Source organism: Rhinoraja longicauda, chromosome 1 (assembly GCF_053455715.1).
Source record: "Rhinoraja longicauda isolate Sanriku21f chromosome 1, sRhiLon1.1, whole genome shotgun sequence".
Classification (NCBI taxonomy): domain Eukaryota; kingdom Metazoa; phylum Chordata; class Chondrichthyes; order Rajiformes; family Arhynchobatidae; genus Rhinoraja; species Rhinoraja longicauda.
In genome coordinates, this window is record NC_135953.1 from 76,073,338 (window position 1) to 76,098,221 (window position 24,884).

General features: G+C 40.5%; 1 protein-coding gene across 2 annotated transcripts in view; it reads right to left on the minus strand.

Moving 5' to 3' along the window:
- zcchc4 (zinc finger, CCHC domain containing 4) overlaps positions 1-24,884 on the minus strand; it is a 74,144-nt gene that overhangs the window by 16,418 nt on the left and 32,842 nt on the right. For both annotated transcript variants that reach the window (XM_078410780.1, XM_078410788.1), the window contains exon 6: positions 2,237-2,309. In XM_078410780.1, the coding sequence (XP_078266906.1) occupies positions 2,237-2,309 (73 nt within the window). The remainder of the gene's footprint in view (positions 1-2,236; positions 2,310-24,884) is intronic.

Below are 24,884 nucleotides of genomic sequence, written 5' to 3' on the forward strand. Positions count from 1 at the left end.
ACTGATTGATAGTGATCAGCCATGATCGCATTGAATGGCGGTGCTGGCTCGAAGGGCTGAATGGCCTACTCCTGCACCTATTGTCTATTGTCTATTGTCTATTGACCAAATGTTGCACAAGCATACCCATTTTGACTTTAAGATGATTGAACCAAGTAGACTACCCTGAGGAAGTCCTGCAATGATTTCCACCATTCACCAGGCAGCGGCACAGGAGATGAATGCCAATTATCATGTTGCTTGTAAAGCAATGCCAATTGTAAAGAATAATGTAAAAGAGCAGGTAGGAGTTTCTAATCAAATAAAACCTGTAGCTAAGGCAGTTTGCATGTTGAATTTCCTTAAACAAATTCAAAATATAAACTTTGAAAGTTGCTATCATATCAACTTTAATCTAACTGTAATGAAATTTATATACTCCATATTATCCTTCAGAGCTCCACCCTCATTCGTGCTCCTAGGAGGAATCTCCCTTTGCTCTGGAGGCAGAGGGAAGAACAAAATAGGAACTGGCAGCAGAATACAATGCATGAAAGTACAAGGGGCAAAGAGACACAAGCCTCAACCTGATTGTAGAAATCTAAGAATTTCAATACAACAGACAAAACTGACAAAATTATAGGCCAGATATGAATGCTAAAAAGAGCTTTGAATCTTTTGAAAATCAACTAGAGGCAAGAAGTCCTGAATTGGATGATAAATATATTATTGTAAATATTTACAGTCTATAACATACAATAATTAGTAACTAGTTATTAATTGTACAGTAACTGATAGGGGCATACAAACAAGATTAGGCTGCTTTTAATTCTGCTGCAAGTTATTTTGTTGCTAATTGTCAATAACAATAGCTAGGACGGAGATCGACACAACCATGCACTTAGCCTACATGGCAAATTGCCCGGCTTTAAATAATAGGAAAATAGATAAACTAGAATAAATGGCAAATACTATTTAGAGCATTAAAAAACAATTACATCGGATAAGGAATGTGGTTGAAGGGCTAGGTTATTATTTTTTAAGCGTTTGATAAACATGACCGAGTGTTTGATATTATCTGTGAAATCTCCCTCCCTCTTAAGCTAGGGAAGTCATAGACTCAAGATAAATGACGTTCACATGTCTGCCTCCAGAATTAGCTGAATTTAAATATTGCAAATAACACCAACTTCCAATAATCGTAAATAAAAAAGCCTCACAAATCAAAATTAGAGTCACAGAGTACGGAAATGGGCCCTTCACCCCAACTTGTCCACGTGCCTGCCCCACATGCCTCCAAACCTTTCCTACCCATATACCTGTCCAAATGTCTTTTAAATGATGTGATTGTATTCACCTCAATCTTTTTCTCTAGCAGCTTGTTCCATGTATGTTCCATCCTCTCTGAAAAAATGTTGCCCTCAGGTTCCTTTTAACTCTTTCCCCTTCCACCTTAAACCTCTGCCCTTTAGTTTTCGACTCCCCTACATTGGGGAACAAATTGGCTATCCATCTTCTATGCCCCTTTTGGTTTTATAAACCGCTATCTGATCACCCCTCAGCCTCCTCTGCTCCAAAGAAAAAAGATCCAGCCTCTCTTTACAACTTAAACTGTTCAGACCTGGCAAATCATTGTAAATCATTCTTGTACTCTTTCTAGTTTAATGACATCCTTGGTAGTTATGTTTGTTAAGAAAAGGATAAATGTTATTGGGGCCATTAAATGAAAATACAGATCTAATTAATTAATTTAATCCCAATTTTGAATATAATACCAAAATGCATGTTCTGTTGGTATTTTGCAGAAGGTTACATTTCAACAGTCTCCTTTTGTCAATTATAGCATTCATTTTACTTTGGAATGAGTCTTACTTTTTATGAGATGATTTGTTTAGGATTACAAAAAATACAGATGAATTTACATCTGAATGTGAGCATTTGTCGATAATGTTTTGGTAGGGAAGAGGTTAGGTTGATGCAAAAGCACTTGAGTTCTTGAGTATTACGAGGATTAGTTGCTGGCTAACTTGGGTGAATTTGCTCCAAGGCTGCTTTATCACTCCAATAGGCCACACACTTGACATGCTGAATTTCCACAAATTACATCTCATAAAACAAAAACAGAATTTTAACATAATCAAATAGGTGAAGGGAAGAACAACCGAACAAAAACTTTATTTTGACTTTCATTGCCTTTTTACATCTCTGCATTAGAATCAATATAACTAGAAATTACATTTTATGCGTTGCAACATACCTTTTCTCCAAAGAAATGATGATTAAACATATTATAGTGGCAGAACTCCTCCTCTGAATAAAATTGGGAATACCTAATATCAAAAAACAAAAGAGAACTCAAAGTAAATTTTTCAAATCATACACATCAGTTGTAGAATCAGAAATCTGAAGATTAAATTGGATAGCTCTTGAACAATAATGCAGGATTTATAGGAACAAAGAGGAGGAATTTCTAAATTTTCTCAAACTAGTAAATGGATTTTTCTTAAATATTGCCAATTTGCATCCACTGTCAATCAACAATCTTTCTTCTGAATTTAAACTCAATCTGGTAATGAAGTGGTAAAGAAGGGCCTATAATCCTATTCAGTAATATTTACTAGCACTATCGGGGGGGGGTTCTGATGTCCTGTGAAAAATAGATCATTCGGTTACCAAGCACACCAATTGATATTGCAAAAGCAAAGCTGAAGGAATAGATAAAAGTTTGGTCAAGAGGACTGGTGTTAAGAAACATAATAAAAGTTAAATTGCTGTTAAATATTATTTAACATTTTTTATCTTGCACATTTCTCCTGTATAAGTTTATGCTCCAATTATTAACTATTTATAAACACCATCTAAACTGATTAAATCCAGCCCATTTACCTAGATCCTACTCCCATCCCCTACCCCCATAACATTCTCATGATAACTCTTCCAGTTCAATAATGTACCAAATGGAAAAGTCCAACATAAGTATTTATCGCTGACATACAATTAAAGAGTATGGTTGATGGCTGATCTGGCCATTCAATCAGCCAGATGGCAGAGAACAAAAATACAGTGCAGCATAAGAACAGGTCCTTCGGCCCACAATGTCTGTGTCTGCCTGCATATCATCCATTTCCCTCCATTCCCTCATATCCATGTGCCTATCAGAATGGAGATGAGGAGGGACTTCTTTAGTGAAAGGTAGGTGAATTTGTGGAATTCATTACCACAGTCAGCTGTGAAGGTCAAGCCATTGGGTATTTTTTAAGCAGCGATTGATATTCTTGATTATCCTCACTGCTCCTGGTGACAGCAAACATTACATTATCATCACTATCTAGGTCAAATATCTTTTGAATTCACGTTTGATTTCTTGGTGGTGATCTAGTATCAATGATCTCTAATTTTACTTTCTCACAAGGGGATACATTCTCTGCGTATATTGTTGCTGGTCGAGTCGCAGGTAGATAAGGTGCAGACCTCCCAACATTTGATTTTACAAATTCAGAATTTTGAGGTCCAAAATTCAGAATTTTACATCAAAATTCATAATATGGCTCATAATGCAACTTTTCAGCAAAAAAAGGTATGCACGCCAAATGCTCGTAGGCGTTGCACTACATTCACATGTGAAAAACGACTATTATTTCCAACAGTCTGTAGTTCTTGGACTACATGTACAATGTCAGGCCTATCATGAGTATATTCTACTATTATAGAAATGTTCTATAACAAAGAAAACAAAGAAAAAATTGTTTTGTTTTGTTTTTTCTATTTTGCTTTTTCCTTACACATCCCAATTTTCTTGGTATTGAATAAAAGAACAATGGTCATAAAATGTACGACTAAGTTATGAAGAGTTTCATTTAAAAAACTGCACATACCTAATTTAATTGAAGACATACTTGCTCCAGTGGTCTTCAACAGCAAATCACAACGGACTTTAAATTTTCTGTACCTCTATTATTTCAAAACTTGCTATTATCTAGATTTAAATAAAATATTACTTTTAATTCTCATGATGTTAGAACTGGCCAAAATTATACACTACCTTCTCGCCATGATCTCTATTGATATTAAATAAGAAACATAGCACAAAAAGTAAGGAAATTTGTGTTTGGTAGATTATTTCTTTGTTGTAACAATGCTTCTTGGCAATAAATCTTATACCATTGGCAAGCCTGTTTATTTCCCTTTTAAATGGTGCCACATTTGTAAGGAACATGCATTTGTGGGATGAGCAGCAGAGCTGAGTATATGGGTTGCGCCCATGAAAAATTTGCCAAATCTTCTCTGCCAATGCCAAACAGCTTATTCTGCTGTTGCTATTGACTCTTGTTTTGAGCTTCTGGTACCCCCAGGTGTTGACAATCAGGTGCCTGATTGGCACCTGATTGGCAGCATCTGTGAGCATGGGCCCTGCTACAGTGGTCAGTAGGTGTCTGCTCCAAGAATCGGCATGCCACGTTTGACTGATCTGGATAGGGCTCGTGCGATTGGGCAACTTCAAGCTGGTGTTCCGCAAAACCAAGTTGCGACATTATTTGGAGTGAGCCCTAGTACCATCTCCAAAGTGAAGGCCAAGTTCCATATAACGGGGGATGTCAGAGACAGGCCGCAAAGTGGGCATCCCAAGAAGACGACACCCGAAGAAGACCGTTTCCTCACCCTGTCAGCACTTAGGAACCGTAGGAGGTCTTCTACAGATTTGCAGTCAAGGTTTGCAGGACGATATGGCCGACGGCTCTCTGCCCAGACAATTCGGAACAGACTGCACACAGCCGATCTCCGGTCTCATAGGGCTGCCAGGAGGCCTGCCATGACTGCCCTTCACCGTCAGGCCCGTTTGCGCTGGTGTCGGCAACACGTGCACTGGAACCTGAACATGTGGAGGAACTTTATGTTCAGCGATGAGTCTAGATTCTGCCTACGGCAGTTGGATCATAGGGTCAAAGTGTGGAGAAGACGCTATGCTGATTGCTGCACCGATAGAGTAACATCTTTTGGTGGAGGCAGTGTGATGGTGTGGGGCGGCATTTCCCTCTGGAAAAATGAGGTTTGTCATCATTGGAGGCAATCTTAATGCAGAAAGATATCGAGATGAGATTCTGCAACCAGTGGCAATCCCATATCTCCACAGTCTGGGACCGAACTCTATCCTCCAAGATGACAATGCTCGCCCCCACAGAGCAGGGTTTCTCAGAGACTACCTCCAGAATTTGTGAGTGGAGAGGATGGAATGGCCTGCCAGCAGTCCTGACCTCAACCCCATTGAACACTTGTGGGATCAGCTTGGGCGTGCTGTTCGTGCCAGAGTGACCAACACAACCACGTTGGCTGACTTGCGACAAATGCTGGTTGAAGAATGGGATGCCATCCCACAACAGTGTGTGACCAGGCTGGTGACCAGCATGAGGAGGAGGTGCCAGGCTGTTGTGGCTGTGTATGGTTCTTCCACACGCTATTGAGGCTCCTGTTTATTAAATGAATAAATTGTTAAATTGCCAATATGTCTTGTTTCTTCAGACTTCAATCATCCAATCCACCAAACAACACCGAACAAGAGTCAATGGCAGAATAAGCTGTTTGGCATTGGCAGAGAAGATTTGGCAGATTTGTCATGGGCGCAACCCACATACTCAGCTCAGAAATAATCTACCAAACACAAATTTCCTTACTTTTTGTGCTATGTTTATAATAAATCCTTCTTGCCATGTTGTCTGGTTTTCAACTGCATTTTTTGACATAGCCCTTCAGTCTGAAGGGTCCAACACGAAATATCACCTATCCATTTCTCTAGAGATGCTGCCTGACCCGCTGAGTTACTCCAGCCCTTTGTGTCATTCCTAGAATTTTATCCATTTCCACAAGATCACCTCACTCTTCTGGACTCAAGGGAATTTAGACCTATCCTGCTTTTACCTCTCCTAATACAAAACACCTTCCTTCCTGGAATTAATCTAGAAAATCTTCACTTTATTCCCTATTTTGCAACTATATTCTTCCTTGAATGCAGGGACCAGACTTATATACAATGCTCTAGATGCTATCTCATCAGGGTTCTCAGTGATTGCAGAACAATGTCTTTACTCTTGTACTCAAATTATCTTCCAATAGAGGCTAGCTATTTGCCTTTGATTCAAATACAATTTACAGCAAGGAAAGAGAGAGAAAACTGGAGGAGGCAAACAATGCCATCTTAATGTGCATACATTACATTGGACTACTTAACCTGTGCAGCAGTGAATATTTAAAACCAATGAGATGCTGAATGGACCATAAACCTGTGACTGAACACAAAAATACCAGTCACTGTTCAAGGCTATTAATAAACTGTTCAAGGCTATTAATAAACTCTAGCTGTGCTGATCAGCTCTACTCTGTGAAATGTTATTGATAAATTAAGAAACAGACAGAAGAGGAACAACTTTAAAACTGACTCAATTTTTAATTAAAAATCCTAATAGTATCATACCTTTTCCTCAAAACTAATCCACGTCGAGGTGTTTACTTGTCTTCTATTTAAACACAGGATATTATATATTTCCTGCCCTCGTCCAATGCTGGCACAAGAAAATGCAGCTAATTTAATTGAAGCATACAGAATGAAAATGGAAAAAATACATCTCCAGTCTATTTGCAACTACTGAAGCAACTACTGGATTTGCTTGACAAAAGTGGCAGCAGTCCACATTTTCAGCAGTACCTCAGAACATTGCAGAAATGAATGCAGAGCAACTATTACCACAGGTAATTGATCAAAATACATTATTTTTGTCAGTGTCACAATGATGTATTGAAATACTGAAGTTTATTTTATATAGTTTATAAGCAGAAGGTTCAAATTCAAAAGAGAGAAAATAACTACTTTAAAATATTGTGAGAACCCACAATGTTATGGAATCTATCATCGGGAAGATTGACATAATTCCCTTTCCTGGTTGGAATAAATATTAATATATTCCATGTTAAATTAATAGAATTTAATGCAGCACAACAATGTAAGTGATGTACAACTACATTTACTTTTGATCTACACAAGCAGGTGCATCTACCAAAATTTTTGGATGCTTCATGCTTAAGGAGATGAACCCAGAGAGTCAGTGCTGACAGGTTGTACAACAGTGTAAAGTCAGACATGGCATGCTGGAGTAACTCAGCAGATCAGGCAGCATCAGCAGCATAGAGAAATAGATTGGTAATGTTTCACGTTGGGACCCTTCTTCAGACTGAAGAGCTATGTCAAAAAATGCAGTCGAAAACCACATTTTCAAAGGTTAGAAATCTAGAAATGGAAGCGCAGGACAAAGCCTGGCAGGTAATAGTTTGAAACAGGTGAGGGGGTGTTTTGATAGGTAGATGGTGTACAACGGCAGATAATGCGAATCAAAGGGTCGAAGAGTTGCGAATTGTGAAGCTCAGAGGAAATGTAGGCTGAAGGGGAAGGGAGGGGAGAAATAGGTGCAAATCCAGTTGGGGCACAGGGGAGTGAGGGAAGGGAAAATAAGGTGGGGAAGGGAGAGTTGGTGGTTGGGTGGGGTTTATAGGTACCTAAAATCGGAGAATGCAATGTTTATACCATTGGGTTATAAGCTACCCAAGCAGAATATACGTTCTGAAGAAGGGTCCCGACCCGAAACAACGTCACCTATCCATGTTGTCTAGAGATGCTGCCTGACCCACTGAGGTATTCCAGCACTTTGTGACTTTTTTTTGTCAATCAGCTTCTGCAGTTCCTTGTTTCTACATCTGAAATATGGGGTGCTGATCCTCCAGTTTGCATGTGGCCTCAGTCTGGCAATGGAGGAGTCCCAGGACAGAAAGGTCAGTATGGAAACGGACAGTGGAGTTAAAATGGTTGGCAACCGGAAGATCCCGTAGGCCTTGGTGGACTGAGTGCAAGTGTTCGGTTCCAGTGTAAAGTCAGAGTTTGCCCTAGCCTTGGCTTTACTCATTGTCAATATATGCGATAGAGATAGTTTTCAAGTCTCAGTTTACATTAACACCTCCAAGGAAATCTGGTTTCTCACTTCTACAGCCATGGTGCATTCACTTAAATGTAACTCAATAAAAAAATCCCAAGGGAAACATGTGAGTGAGAAAACAGAAGTGTTTCCAACACCCAGGGAGTGGTCAATCATCCAGAGAGTTGTGAATCACCCAGAGAGTTGTGAATCACCCAGCGAGTTGTGAATTTGTGGAATTCTCTGCCACAGAAGGCAGTGGAGGCCAATTCACTGGATGAATTTAAAAGAGAGTTAGAGAGAGCTATTGGGGCTAGCGGAATCAAGGGGTATGGGGAGAAGGCAGGCACGGGTTACCTATTGTGGATGATCAGCGTGATCACAATGGATGGCGGTGCTAGCTCAAAGGGCTGAATGGCTTCCTCCTGCACCTGTTTTCTATGTTTCTATATGACTGTTTCTTAGAAATTGTGATAATACATTATTTTTTATATTATACCCTAACAACGTTAAATGTCATGATTTTAAAGATGGCTGAATTACATCTGGCCCCACTCTAATTTCAACATCACTGATGATCTGGATTTCTGTAGATAACATCAAATTGCCCCTTTTAATGACATGTCCAGACACAAACAAATTCCAACCAGGATAACATGATCAGAAATGTATGCTTGCTAGTTCAGACATGCAATACTAGTAAATTTATTGTGTATATTAAAACATAAGGAGGATCCCATCACCTATCCATGTCTGAAGAAGGGTCTGGACCCGAAACGTCACCCATTCCTTCTCTCCCAAGGTGCTGCCTGACCCGCTGAGTTACTCCAGCATTTTGTGTCTACCTTCGATTTAAACCAGCATCTGCAGTTTTTTTCCTACACATTACCTATCCATGTGACAATATAAACATCCAAATTATTCTGTCCATTCCTGGTTCCCCTGGTAAAGTATTTAAAATTATCTGAAGAACATGTGCTGAAGTTACTTCTTTAATGCAGGATTTTAAACTAGCAATGTTTTAAACTAAATGGTGAAAAAAGTAACAGTTAAAAATAATGTTTTCCTTGGGATAGAGTTCATCTTATCGAGTGTAGTTGTTGGTTGTCATCTATCCAAGAATGTGAAGAGTATTTCATCATAGGGCAAAAAGGGACCAGGAGATAGCTCTGGCCGATGGCATTAAGGACAATCCTAAGAGATTATATAAATACATAAGGGGGAAAAGGGTAATTAGAGGGAGAGTTGACCTCTCAGGAATCAAAGCAGTCAGTTCTGTGTGGAGCCACAAGAGATGGGCAAGGCCCTGAAGGAGTATTTCTCCTCTGAATTTACCGAGGAAAAAGACAGGAGGATGGAGGAACTTGGGGCAATCAATGGAAGCATCTTGAGAACAGTCAGTGTTAGAGTCGAAGAGGTGCTGAAGGTACTATTGTGTATGAAGGTAGACTGACCTCCAGGGCCTGATCAGGCATATCCGAAGACATTGTGGGAAAATAGTGAGAAAATTGTGGGAGCCCTCGTTGAAATTTACGAGTCGTCTTTAAATACAGGAGAGGTGCCAGGAGACTGGAGGGTGGCAAATGTTGTGTCTCTATACAAGTTCATATTCATGTAAGTTGTATATATGAATTTCAGCAAAGCATTCAACAAGGTTCCAAATGGTAGAGGCTGTTCTGGAAGGTTAGAATGCATGGGATCCAAGGAGAGATAGCTGCATGGAAAGAAATGTGTAGGAAAGAACTGCAGATGCTGGTTTAAATCAAAGGTAGACACAACACAAAATTTTGTGTCTACCTTTGAATGGAAAGAAAATTGGCTTCATGGAAGGGAGCAGAGGGAGATGGTGGAAAGTTGATTCTCGGACTGGAGGCCTGTGACTGGTGGTGTGCTCAGGGTTTGGTGCTTGGCCCGTTACTGTTTGTCATCTATATCAATGATTTGGATGAGAACATACACGGCAAGATTAGTAAGTTTGCAGATGTTACAAACACGGTTGTAATAAATTGCAGTAGGATCTGGATCTATTGGCCAGGTGGGTTGACGAATGGTTGATGGAATTTAATAGAGAAATGTAAGTTGTTGCATTTTTAGAAGTCTAACATGGGCAGGACCTACACCATGAATGGAAGGGCTCTGGGGAATGTTGTAGAGCAGAGGGATCGAGGAGTGCAGGTGCATGGTTCCTTGAAGGTGGAGTTGCAGGTAGATAAGGTGGTCAAAATGGCTTCTGGCACATTAGGCTTCATCAGTCAGATTATTGAGTATAGAAGTTGGGAGGTCATGTTGCAGTTGTATAATATGTTGGTGAGGCCACATTTAGAATATTATGTTCAGTTCCATGCACCATGTTGTGAGAAATTGTCAAGCTGGAGCAAGTACAAAGAAGATTTACGAGGATGTTGCCAGGACTAGTGTCTGAGCTATAGGTAGAGGTTGAGTAGGCTGGGACTCTATTCCTTGGAGCGCAGGAGGGTGAGGGGTGATCTTAGAGCCTTGCCGGAAGACTGGCTCTATGCAAATGTTACCCCAATCTTTAAGAAAGGGGACAGGTCTTCACCATCTAACTACCGTCCAGTGTCACTTATTTGTATTGCGAGCAAGCAATTGGAGCATATTATGCATGGCAACATTATGGGGCATCTGGAGAGATTCTCACTTCTCTGTGACAGACAGCATGGATTTAGGAGAAGTCGATCTTGTGAAACTCAGCTAGTTGGATTGGTCAATGACCTAGCCCAGGTTTTGAATGCAAAGGGTCAAGTCGACCTTTGCATTATGGATTTTAGTAAAGCTTTTGATGTGGTGCCCCGCCAACGCTTTTTAGCAAAACTTGACCATCTTGGCATCCGAGGTCCTATCAAGAAATGGATCGAAAACTTTCTAACCAAAGGACACCAGAAGGTATTAGTCGACAGTCAATCTTCATCCAGCTGTCCAGTATCTTCAGGAGTACCCCAGGGTACTGTCCTGGGCCCCCTGCTCTTTCTAAACTATTTAAATGACCTTTCAACTTGTGTAACATCTGAGGTCAGATTATTCACAGATGATCTGATTCTCTACAGACCCATACACTCTCTGAATGACTGTGATACCCTTTAACAAAACATCAATTCACTCCATAAGTGGGAATCTTCTTGGCAGATGAAATTCAACAAATTCAAGTGCTATGTCATGAGAATGACCCACAAGAAGAATTTTCAGCATTATCAGTACTTCATGGGAAACTCTGCACTCCAGGAGGTAAAACATCACATCTATTTGGGTATCGAACTGTCAACCTCAGCTGGGTAAAACATATTAACCAAACTATCTCAAGCTCAAACAAAATCCTTGGTATCCTGCGACAAAATTTCTGGAACTGTACAAAATCCACAAAGGACATTGCTTACAAAAGGCTAGTACGTCCAATACTGGAATACTGTAGTGCCATTTGGGATCCCTACCAAGCGACTCACATTAACAACCTTGAGAAGGTCCAGAGAAGGGTTGCCAGGTTTGTAACTGGTGACCTTAGGACTAGTAGTGTCACAGAAATGCTTCATGAACTCAATTGGGACACCCTCCAAAGACGCAGTATAATAACCAGGCTTACTGCAGTCTACAAAAAACCCACTCATTAGCTCCATCCAACATTGCCCATCTTTCATACAATCGTAACAACAGACCAGGAACTTGACTAAACCAATCCTTGAATTATATAACCATCCAGACCAACAAAGACGGTTTCCGCTACTCACTGTACCCCAGAACCATCCCTGTTTGGAATCCTTTGTCACGTCATATAAAATCTGCTGCTGATAGTAAATCTTTTAAACTGTTGCTTGCAAACACTAAATTTTAAATCTGCAACTGCATGCATGAGGGACTGCACGTTTATAGCCCAACAGTGGCGGTTGGTGCAGTATCAACAAGACAAGAGCTGTACAAAATCACGAGAGGAATAGATCGGGTAGATGCACAGAGTCTCCTGCCCAGAGTAGGTGAATCACAGACCATAGGTTCAAGGTGAAGGGAAAAAGATTCAATAGGAATCCGAGGGGTAACCTTTTTCACACAAAGGGTGACGGGTATTTAGAACAAGCTGCCAGAGGAGGTAGTTGAGGCAGGGACTATCCCAACTTTCAAGAAACAGTTAGAGAGGTACATGGATAGGACAGGTTTGGAGGGATATAGGCCAAATGCAGGCAGATGGGACTCGTGTAGCTGGGACATGTTGGCCAGTGTGGGCTCTAACAACCTCAATGATGAATCACATTTGCCCTGAATACTTGTCTTTAACTTTATTTGCATTTCAAGTTACTAAATGTTTTAGCTGATATCATCACATTGACGGAAATCAGATATCTGGGAACTGGGAGACCAGCGAGCAGGCAACTCCTTAATCAATCAGACCAGAAAGACTGAAATAAACAGTACAGGGATTGGAAGAAAAGTGTAATCTTGTATTCAATATCAATAATATTCAAAAAGAGAAAAAACAAGGAAAAGAAAAATTCAATTAATGGAGGGAGAAAGAAAGGAAAATACTTTAATTTGCATTTTTAATTTACTATATTTTACCAAAGGAATGAAATATCATGGTTACATTAATTTTCACCTCCATTAGCAGTTGAAATAATTGAAATATTAATGGTTATTTGTAGATGAACATAAATTTCTATGCCCAAATTCATTTTGCATCTAATGTAAAATTACAGAAACTTCACAAGAATATAAAAAAGCAGCCAATTCAGGCACAACACATCAAACAGCAGCAGAGTAATGTCATCTGGTACACTAATGGTAAACTAGGAAATCAACATTTTTATGACAAGACTTGAAATCTTGCGAGGAGAGTTAGATCATCTGCAAGTGTTGGCCCTGGCTGGTTTGAACATTTCATGAAGTGAATTTGCATTTGGGGGCATCACCAGGTACAGATATTGCAGCAAAAGAAACATTTCCAAAGGAACTTAAATGAATCAGAGGACGAAAACTAATTCAAAGAGCTGTTTAATGAGGGTAAGTCTCGTCTAGCAGGGGAAGGGACTCAAAAGCAATAATGAGACAGATGAGAAAGTTGAACCAAATACAGAAGTTAAAGAGAGAAGTTCAGTAGATAAGACAGCAGCAGCAGGGCAGGGAGTGGAGGAAATCTTGTGGATTAAACAGTAAGAGACCTGGCAAGTAAGGTAGATGAACTTAGGGCACGTATAGGAACATGGAACTGGGATATTATAGCTATTGCAGAAATATGGCAGATAAGGGATATGACTGGCGGTACAATGTTCTGGGGTACTAATGCTACAGGAGAGATAGAGATGATTGTAAGAGAGGAGGGAGAGTTGTGTTTTTTGACTAGAAAAACTAGAGATGGTTGAAAACATCAAATTCCTAGGAGTCAATATCACCAACAACTTCTCCAGGATCACCCACAGAGAAGCAATGACCAAGAAAGCACACCAACGCCTCCACTTCCTGAAAAGACTTAGGAAGGTCATTCTTGCCATTGAGGGTTCACCAGGTTAATTCCCGGGATGGTGGGACTGACATATGATGAAAGAATGGATCAACTGGGCTTATATTCACTGGAATTTAGAAGGATGAGAGGGGATCTTATATAAAATTCCTAAGGGATTAGACAGGCTTGATGCAGAAAAGATGTTCCCGATATTGGGGGAGTCCAGAAGCAGGGGTCACAGTTTAAGAATAAGGGGTAAGCCATTTAGGACTGAGATGTGAAACTTTTTCACCCAGAGAGTTGTGAATCTGTGGAATTCTCTGCCACAGAAGGCAGTGGAGACCAATTCACTGGATGTTGTCAAGAGAGTTAGATATAGGTTTATGGGCTAACAAAATCAAGGCATATGGGGAAAAAGCAGGAACAAGGTATTGATTTTGGATGATCAGCCATGATCATATTGAATGGCGGTGCTGGCTCAAAGGGCCGAATGGACTACACTGCACCTATTTTCTATGGTACTATGTTCCCTTACAACTCTCACCAACTTCTACAGATGCACCATAGAAAGCATTTTATCAAGATGCATCACATCTTGGTTTGGGAATAGCTCCACCCAAGACCGCTAGAAATTGCACTGAAATGTGGACACAGACCAGACCATCACACAAATCAACCACCCCTCTATTTATACCCCTTGCTGCCTTGGCTAGGCCAGCAGCATGATCAAGGACGAGTCACACCCTGGCCACTCCTTCTTCTCCCCTCTTCCATCAGGCAAAATAGACAATAGACAATAGGTGCAGGAATAGGGCACTCGGCTCTTCGAGCCAGCACCGCCATTCAATGTGATCATGGCTGATCATTCACAATCAGTACCCCATTTCTGCCTTCTCCCCATACCCCCTGACTCCGCTATCTTTAAGAGCTCTATCTAGCTCTCTCTTGAAAGCATCAAGAGAATTGGCCTCCACTGCCTTCTGAGGCAGAGAATTCCACAGATTTACAACTCCCTGCCTTAAAATGTTTTTCCTCATCTCCCTTCTAATTACACATGGTGTTCCCAGTAGACCCAACATTTAGGACATTATTTGCCTATTAGATACAGCGTGGAAACAGGCCCTGTTAAAATTGGCATGTAACAAAGGTAATGCCACTGTAGATATGGGGGATTTCAATATGCAGGTAGACTGGGAAAATCAGATTGGTTCTGGACCCCAAGAAAGGGAGTTTGTAGAGTGCTTCCGAGATGGATTCTTAGAGCAGTTTATACTGGAGCCTACTGGAGAGAAGGTAATTCTGGATTTAGTGTTGTCCAAGGAACCAGATTTAATAAGGGAACTCAAGGTAAAGGAACCGCGGAGGTAGTGACCATAATATGATTAGTTTTAATCTGCAATTTGAGAGGGAGCAGGTTAAACCAGGAATGTCAGTGTGGCAGTTGAACAAAGGGAACTATGAAGGCTTGAGAGAGGAGTTGGCCAAGGTCAAATGGAAAAGGATCCTAGCAGGAATGACAGTGGAACAGCAATAGCAGGAATTTCTGGGCATAATCCAAAGATGCAGGATCATTTCATTCCAAAAAGGAAGAAAAATTCTAAGGGGGGGTAAGAGGCAACTGTGACTGATAAGGGAAGTTAGAGATGGAATAAAACTAAAAGATAAGATGTATTATATAGCAAAGAGTAGCGGGAAGCCAGAGGAGTAGGCAACTTTCAAAGGACAACAGAAGATAGCAAAAAGGGCAATACGGGCTGAAAAGATGAGGTACGAAGTAAAAGCTTCTTTAGGTATGTTAAGAGAAAAAGATTAGTAAAGACAAATGTGGGACCCTTGAAGGCAGAAACGGATGAAATTATTATGGGTGACAAGGAAATGGCGGAAGAGTTGAACAGGTACTTTGGATCTGTCTTCACTAAGGAAGACATAAACAATCTCCCAGATGTACCAATGCACAGAGGATCAAGGGAGACAGAAGAACTGAAAGAAATTTGCATTAGGTGAAAAATAGTATTGGGTAGGCTGATAGGCTGATAAATCCCCAGGGCCTGATGGTCTGCATCCCAGGGTACTCAAGGAGGTGGCTCAAGAAATCGTGGACGCATTGGTAATCATTTTCCAATGTTCAATAGATTCAGGATCAGTTCCTGTGGATTGGCGGGTAGCTAATGTTATCCAACTTTTCAAGAAAGGAGCGAGAGAGAAAACAGGGAATTATAGACCAGTTAGCCTGACATCGGTGGTGGTAACAATTATTAAAGAGGTAATAACGGCGCATTTGGATAGCGGTAAAAGAATTGGTCCAAGTCAGCATGGATTTATGAAGGGGAAATCCTGCTTGACTAACCTTTGGGAATTTTCTGAGGATGTGACAAGTAAAATGGATGAAGGAGAGCCAGTGGATGTAGTGTATCTAGACTTTCAGAAAGCCTTTGATAAGGTAGCACACAGGAGGTTGGTGAGCAAAATTAGAGCACATGGTATTTGGGGTAGGGTATTGACATGGATAGAGAATTGGTTGGCAGACAAGAAGCAAAGAGTAGGAATAAACGGGACCTTTTCAGTATGGCAGGCAGTGGAGAGTGGAGTGCCACAAGGCTCGGTGCTGGGGCTGCAACTATTTACAATATATATTAATGATTTGGATGATGGAATTAGAAGTAACACTAGCAAATTTGCGGATGACACAAAGATGGGTGGCTGTGTGAACTGCAAAGAGGATGTTAGGAGGTTGCAGGGTGACTTGGGCAGGTTGAGTGAGTGGGCAGATGCATGTTAGATGCAGTATAATGTAGATAAATGTGCAGTTATCCACTTTGGCGGTACAAATAAGGAGGCAGATTATTATCGCAATGGTGTCAGAGTAGGTAAAGGGGGAAGTGCAACGAGACCTTGGTGTCCTTGTACACCAGTCACTGAAAGTTGGCGTGCAGGTACAGCAAGCAGTGAAGAAGGCTAATGGCATATTGGCCTTCATAACGAGAGGATTTGAGTATAGGAGCAAAGAAGTCCTTCTGCAGTTGTAGTAGGGCCCTAGTGACACCACATCTGGAGTATTGTGTGCAGTTTTGGTCTCCTAATTTGAGGAAGGATGTCCTTGCTATTGAGGCAGTGCAGCGTAGGTTCACAAGGTTAATCCATGGGATGGAGGGACTGCCATATGAGGAAAGACTAGGCTAGTATTCACTGGAGTTTAGAAGGATGAGAGGGGATCTTATAGAGACGTATAAAATTATCAAAGGACGACAAGCTAGATGCAGGGAAAATGTTCCCAATGTTGGGGGAGTCCAGAACCAGGGGACACAGTCTAAGAGTAAAGGGGAGGCCATTTAAAACTGAGGTGAGAAGAAACTTTTTCACCCAGAGAGTTGTGAATTTATCGAATTCTCTGCCACAGAAGGCAGTGGAGACCAATTCACTGGATGAATTTAAAAGAGAGTTAGATAGAGTTTTAGGGGCTAGGGATATGGGGAGAAGGCAGGCACAGGTTACCGATTGTAGATGATCAGCCATGATCACAATGAATGGCGGTGCTGGCTCAAAGGGCCAAATGGCCTCCTCCTGCATCTATTTTCTATGTTCCTATGTTTCCATGTTTTATTTTAAATTAATTGAATAATACAAGGATTACTGCGCCTCAACAGCACATGCTGGCATTTTGGTGATTTCAGCCAATTCTATATACGCTTCACTTCAAAAAGAGCTGGATAAGACACAATCACTGTTGTGTGGGGTGTTACATAGTATTCGTGACAGATTTACCAACCATGTTTAAGACTTCCAGCCAACAAAATGGCAGCTGTTTGAAAATCTTTCCCAACAATGCCAAGTGTAGAACAGTGAAATTTAAGCTCCAAATGTGATACCACTGCATGGCAAGTGTGAGAGAGTTCATCAGGGTCAAGCCCTGTTCAAACATACGTTATTTCTAGCATTGATGTGTACAAATTTCAGAATTTAAATTACACAAGTCTCACTTCTGCAAACTGATGAACAAGTTAGATTACCCATTGTCCATTCAAGGCTCAGAGCAGGACTGAAACACTCAGTGGCACGAAATCAAGCACCATCCTACATGAAGAAAGTGACCAATTATACAATGCCAGCATTACAAATTTTTGTTATCATTTATCTTATAGAAGGGCAGACTAACATTTTGTTTAGAGATACAGCGAGGAAACCGGCCCTTTGACACATCACGTCCATGCTGACCATTGATCGCCCGTACACCAGTTCTATGTTATCCCACTTTCACATCCTATACATTAGGGGCAATTTTACAGAAGCCAATTAACCTGCAAACCCACACATCTTTGGAATGTGGGAGGAAATCGGAGCACCCAGAGAACGTGTACAAACTCAGCACAGACAGCACCCATCAACCCGGGTTTCTGGCGTTGTGAGGCAGCAGCTCTTCCCATGCACCACACTGCTGCCCAAATTTAATTTGAAGGCAGCTAAATTTATGTTTTCAAGGTCAAAATTGATAAATTTTAATAAGTTAACGCGAAGTGAAAATACTGCAAATATGTTGAAAATAGCTGGTCAAGGCAAGATTTGTGGTGAAAAGAAAAATTAATATTTCAGGTTTGAACCTTTCATAAGAATGCTAACTTTCATAGAATAGGGAACCATACAGCACAGAAACAGGCCCTTTGGCCCACAGTGTCTATGCCGAAGATAATGCCAACACCAAATCTTATCTGCCTACATCGTGATCCATATTTGTCCATTCCCTGCATATTCATGTGCCTATTCAAAAAGTATCTTAAATGCCACTACTGTATCTTTCACAACTTGATGAGCATTTCCAGTATATTCTCTTTTATTTTAAGTTAATTAGTTTTGTTTTCATATATGATGCAGGTGTCTCCAAAGCAGTGCCTTCTGGACCTTTACACCAAAAGCGATAAAGTGGAGGCATGTCTTCAATCTCTGAAGACTAGGAACACTGTTATTACAGTAAGTGCACCAATATAATGCAGAATTAATAATCTACAAATTAATATGCAACCCACAGATGAAATTCAACACCACTGAAAAAATATTAGTCTAGGTTTCATACACAGAAAAAACCAAAAACATTTGCAATAATAATTTCTCTCAAAATCAAATATTTATTATACAATGATCACAGAAGAAATGTATGAGATGGAACAAAAATGTTGATGGGTGACGAACAAGATGAATTCATAAAAAGTATCATGAACTAGAGCTGGAAGCGTCAATTAAAGAGCATCATTATAATTCAGACTTGTGCCACTAACAGGAATTTAAATCCCTAATATCTACACGCAATGCAGACCAAAGATCTGCCTGCAAAACCTAACTGAAGCAAAGGTCGAACAAGACGTGACAACAATGGGATAAAGGCCAACTCCAAAGTACATATGCAAAACACAAAACTATGTACTTAAAACTACTTCCACGGGAATTAACCCTTTTATGATCAGCCATGATCACATTGAATGGCGGTGCTGGCTCGAAGGGCCGAATGGCCTCCTCCTGCACCTAGTGTCTATTGTCTAAGAATCATAGAATTGTCAAAAGGTCATAAGGGATAGGGAAAGAATTTGGCCATTCGACCCATCAAGTCTACTGTGCCATTCAATCATGGCTGATCTATCTCTCCCTCCTAACACCATTCTCCTGCCTTCTCCCCATAACATCTGACACCCGTACAAATCAAGAAACTGACCAATACCTGGATAGAAGCAATTCATGACTTGATTCGCTTGGCAGTTTATGCAGCTGAGCAATGTATCAGAAGTTTCAATTAACAACTTTTATGGTCACTCTTAAATTTGGAATCTGTAAATCTAAACAGCACCAATGTTAAAGTAGCTTTTAGAAACTAAAAAATCTATATTCAGGACACTACTACCAATACATTTTTACCTTGCAAAGATTTATCTGCATTCATCTAAATTTGACACATTGGTTCAGACTGTAAAAGATCCAAATTGTCTATTTGTATCATAGCTTCATACTAATGGTAAAGTTAAACGCAACATTAGTGCATCCTGGAGGACAGAAGGTTAATAAGCCTGTAAAATGCGACCTCTAGAGTACAGAGCAGCTTCTTCCCAGCAATCATCAGCCTCTTGAATACTGCACAACGTTAACCACTACTTCAGCAAATATGATCCGATGTGCTCTTTATTTTGGTTGCACTATGAACTTCAATTTTGCACTATTATGTTAGTTACATACTGATTATTAACTTACTATATTATTGTACATTTATTTTGGTGTTAAGGGCCTGTCCCACTTAGGCGATTTTAAGGCGACTGCCGGCGACTAGGCTGTCGCTGACAGTTTGCCGGGGTGTCGCGGGCATGATCGTGAGGAGTCTTCCAAAAATCGTATTGGATCTCGGCGCGTCGCTGAGAAATCATCCGGTTTGAAATTTCTCGGCGACAGCTGGCTTGTCGGCAGGCATTGTTGCTTATTGCAGGCGCTGTCGCATGCTGTCCCCAGGTTTGATAGGTTCTCTTAGATACATTTAGAAGCACATAATATTAAAATGTAAAGTCGTTTCAAAATACCATAAAATGCTTGTGTTTAACCAATTTATTTACCGTCAGGACATTTGACGGTCAGGTAAGCATGGGTATTTTTGCAATGTTTATGGCCATCAGCCATTACATTTAAAGTGGGCTCCCAACCCAGATATGCAACCCAGAAACCAGATATGCATCTCCCGTACATTTTCAAAGAATGCCCACACACCTTTCACAAAAATCCACTTAACCACTTAATTCTTTTTTAAATACAGCTATTAGTAAACTGGAAGTAAATCCAGTTTATGCCTTGTTTCAGTGAAGCTTGGTTTTCAAGTAACCCGGGCAAGATGTTATATTTCAAAACTCTCGTACTTACTGACTTGTCAGTGATTTCAGCGAAAATTAGGACGCCGGAGAAGCATTGACAGCGTGGGAATTTCGCAATGTTTCCGAAGAAGGTGTAATCTCAACCTGACTCAGCATTGTCGTGGTCATTGTCGTCGGGTAAAAAAAAATTTCGGCTATCTGCTACGACTTTGACAGTCACCGGCAGTCGCCAAAAAAGTCGCCTAAGTGGGATAAGGCCCTTTAGTGTGTTAATGGGATTGTTCATTGTTCTGTTGCCGTTACATTTGACAATTAAACACTTTGACTCTTGTGCTATTCTGACATGGCATGTAGCATAATTCCAATCTGTATGTATAAAGTATCAGGACGTGATACAGGATTGCACTGGTAGTCATTTAGAATTATTTTTAAATGTTTAAAAAACTGAGTAGTGTTGGCTTTGCTGCCAGGGCAGCAGGTCTGGCAACATGAACAACGCTCTTTCCCAGGCAGCAGAAATCAAGCATCATTTGAGTAGTACAAATATGCAATACCCAGCAGAATCTAAGACTGCTGCTACCCATATGACTTTCAGCTGCTTCTGAATCAGGTTGTATTGTGCGATTCAGTGTCTTTTTTAAAATCTGAAATTCAAATTCACATCCCCATCTTTGTCCAGAGCTCAGCAGAACACATCAAGCAGCAGATTTCTGATCAGTATGAAACAATTAGAAAAGTCCTGAACAACGATGAGAGAGCTACAATGGAACTCATTGACAATGAAAAGAGGGTTGCTTTGGGGAAAATCCAAAAGATCGTCAAGGAATGGACTAACGACTTGGATGAAATAAATAAATCAATCAAAATAACCCAGAAGATCATTGACCAAGGAGAGAGCAAGCTGCAGTCAAGTGAAGGTCAAGAAGAAAGCCAAATCCAATCAAGAGATGCTCGAGAAGAAAGTCAAAGCAGCCCAAGTGAAGCCACGGTAAGTCCCTTTCTTGATGTCTTTCGTATGTTTTCATGTTTCCCATTAAAATCCTCCAAATTGTTACCAGTCCAAAACCAGCTGTATAATTAAACTACATTGTGTTTAAGTTTATTAAGTGCCACGCAGCACAATATCAATCTTACTGAATGCATAGTTTACTTTAGTTTAAAGATACAATGCGGAAACAGGCCCTTCGGCCCAGTGAGTCCGCATGGACCAGCGATCCCTGCACATTAACACTATCCTACATACACTAGGGACAATTTACATTTATACCAAGCCAATTAACCTACAAATCTGTACGTCTTTGGAGTGTGGGAGGAAACCGAAGGTCTCAGAGAAAACCCACACGGTTATGGGGAGAACGTAGAAACTCCATACAGACAGCATCTGTAGTAGGGATCAAACCTGGGTGTCCAGTGCTGCAAGCGCTGTAAGGCAGCAATACTGCTGCCACCAGAATATAAACATTTTTCTGTCATTCTAAATGTACTTAGATTATTTTAATTTGCGGAAAAGATAGAAATGTAATTCAAAGTTTTAGTATAAAGCTATAAAAGTGAACACATGCAAAACAGACTGAATAGAATATTACCTACACCACAAAAGACATCCTTCAAGGTATCAATTAAGTAACTTGTAGTGGTCCCTGGTGGTGAGCCGCGCGAATCCTCGGCTTGGGGGGTGGGGTCACGGAACTTGGAATGGGGAGGAGTGGCAGTTGTAGGGGAGTTCCAGGAGGAGTTGAACTGGTTGGGGGTTTGGGGAGCTGTATGGTGCTTGAGGAATAAAGAAAACTTTGCTTGACACGTGTCCCGCTTCATTGGCTTTGCTTGACACTCGTGTCATGCTTCAAACTCTCCTAATATCCTCAAAAGTTCTAAAGTATTGTTCTAAAGGTTCTTTGATGCATAAAAGCATAATTAGGCTCTAGCTTATAGATCAATTAGTATAAACTTAAAAACTAAGGTGTGGTGGAAAGGTGTTTTTCTGGTTGAAGACCTGTGACCAGTGGAATTCTGCAGGGATCTGTGCTGGGGCCTCTGTCCTTTATAATATGTACAATTTCACTGGTCACAGGCCTTCAGCCAGAATAATATCCTTCCACCACACCTTAGTTTACTAATTTATCTAATTTATATAAAAATGTAGATGGTTAGTAAGGTTAATAAGTTTGCAGATGACTCCAAGATTTCTGGAGTTGCTGACAGTGGAGAAGGTTGTCAAAGAAATGGGCAGAGAAATGACACATGGAGTATAAACCGAGCAACAGTGAAGTGTTGCACTTTGAAAGGCCGAATAGAAGGATAAAGTATACATTGATGGCAGGACCCCAAACAGCATTGATGTATAGTTGGGTTTTGGGGTCCATATTCATTGCTGCCTAAAAGTGGAAACACAAATAGATAGAGTGGTACACTTGCTTTCATTGTTTGGGGCATTGAGTACAAGAGTCAGGAAGTAATGACAGTTCTATTAAAACTTTGGTTAGACCACATTTGGAGTATTGCATGCTGTTGTGGTTGTCCATTGCAGGAAGAATGTGGAGACTTTGGAGAAGGTCCAGAAGAGGTTTACCATAATGCTGCCAGGATTAGTGAGCATTAGCTACGAGAGGTTAGACCGCTTTGGATCTTTTTTTCTGGAGTGTCATAGGTTGAGGGGAGACCTGATAGAAGTATATACAGACATGAGTGGCACAGAGAGGGTAAGCAGCCAAAACCTTTTTCCCAAAGAAGGAAATCCCAAAGATTAGAGGGTATAGCTTTAAGGTGAAAGAGCAAAGTTTAAAGAGGATGGGTGGGGCATGTTTTTTTACACAGAGGGTAGTGGGTGCATGGAACATGCTGCTTGGGGTGGCGGTAGACACAGATAGATAGTGACATTTAAGAGGCTTTTAGAAAGGCAGATTAGAAAATCTCCCAAAGAAAACTGAATAAAATATTGATGACTGTCTTAATTCTGTAATTCCGTTCCACTGAATTCAATAGAATGAATTTTAGAACAGTGCACAATATTCCAAAGTACATTTGGTTATGTGAAACTGGGGTGACTTACCAGGCATTGATGTTATAAAAATGTGATTCACTATTTCACTAACATTTTCTTTTCTTTCCAGGATATGAAGCTAACAGCACATGGGTAAGATGCCACATTTTTAAAGAAATAAATAAATTATACTTTCCTTCAGTTCTCCTCAGAAGCAAAAGTTTTACTGCATCACAACTTTATACGGAAACTGTTATGTTTCAGCTGCAATGGTCATTTGTGAGACAGCCATCTGTACTTACTCATCATGTTTTCCAACCATTACATTCATCCATTGGAGCATCTGCAACAATCAAGTGTGACTGTCAACCTCTTCTTTGCTGTCCCTGCATCTCGTTATCACCTGGCCACAGCCAACAATAGACCCTTCCCTTGATCGCTACTTTTTTGCATATCTTTCATTCATTTGTTCTATATCTCTCTCAGTCTCTCACATTATATCTCTCTCATTTCCCTCTCCCCTGACTCTCAGCCTCGATCCATAACGTCACCTTTCCCTTGTGTCTCCTACTTTCCCTTGCCACAAGACCTGGGACTAAGTAACTTATCTAATATTAACTCTGCTTTGACCCAAGCACAGAGCCTTATCTTGATCACTAGAGTGTGATGGGGGGAATAGGAATCTGAAGCAAATAGATAGCTCTCTCAGAGCAGGCATAAGCACAAAGAAACAAATAACTAGAATAATTATTTTGACAGTCACAGCTGCCTCAAATGATACCAATGTCCCTGGTTACACTCTTCTATTGAGAAATAATTTATAAGATCAGGTAGGAAAATGGAGATAAAGCTAACTATCAGATCATCTGTGATATGTTGATCATCATCAGATTATCTGTGTTCAGCTCTGGCTGATCAATATCTAATCTAGTGATGTGGACTCAATAAAAAGATCTATGATATTACTGCATGGTGAAGCAAATTGTACTAGTCATCTGACCAACCTGCACTTCTTATGTTTACAGAAACCGGTTACATATGTATTTGCGCAAGGATACACGATATTTCCAGTACAGGGAAATGTTCATCTTAAATGACTAGAAACATAAATCAAAGCTCACAATAGGCAGTGTGTCATTGTGTTGACAACACAGAAATTCTTGTGATCAGCTTGTTATGCAATTATATTTTGTTCCAGTCCCAGATAAGAGTTTAGTATTGATTGGAGGGATGGGGGTTGGATAGAGGCATTAACAGAACAGGTACAGGAATACATTTTATTTACGTTTTGCTAGAGGCACAGAAAAATTTGGTTGTTTTGGTTTTTTAGCATCTTTCGAAGATTTTCTGTGCATCAAGCAAAACGGACAGGGACTACAGAAAGAGTGACAGTGATCGGTATAACTCTGGTCACATCACGGTGAAGGAGCACGTGTTTGTGTGGCCCGAACATTGAACTGATGGCTGTGAGTCACCGTTTATGCTGTGTGCCCTAGGGATTCTCACACACCGACCGCTGTGGTGGCTGTTTATGTTTAATCTTTATGTAATTTTGTGTCTTGTTGCTTTTTTGGTATGACTGTATGGTAAATTAAATTTCACTGTACCTCAGTACACGTGACAATAAAGGACCATTGAACTTGGGAGACTGGTCAAAAATTCCCAAAAGGTTCATTTGTCAGTTGAATCGGTAA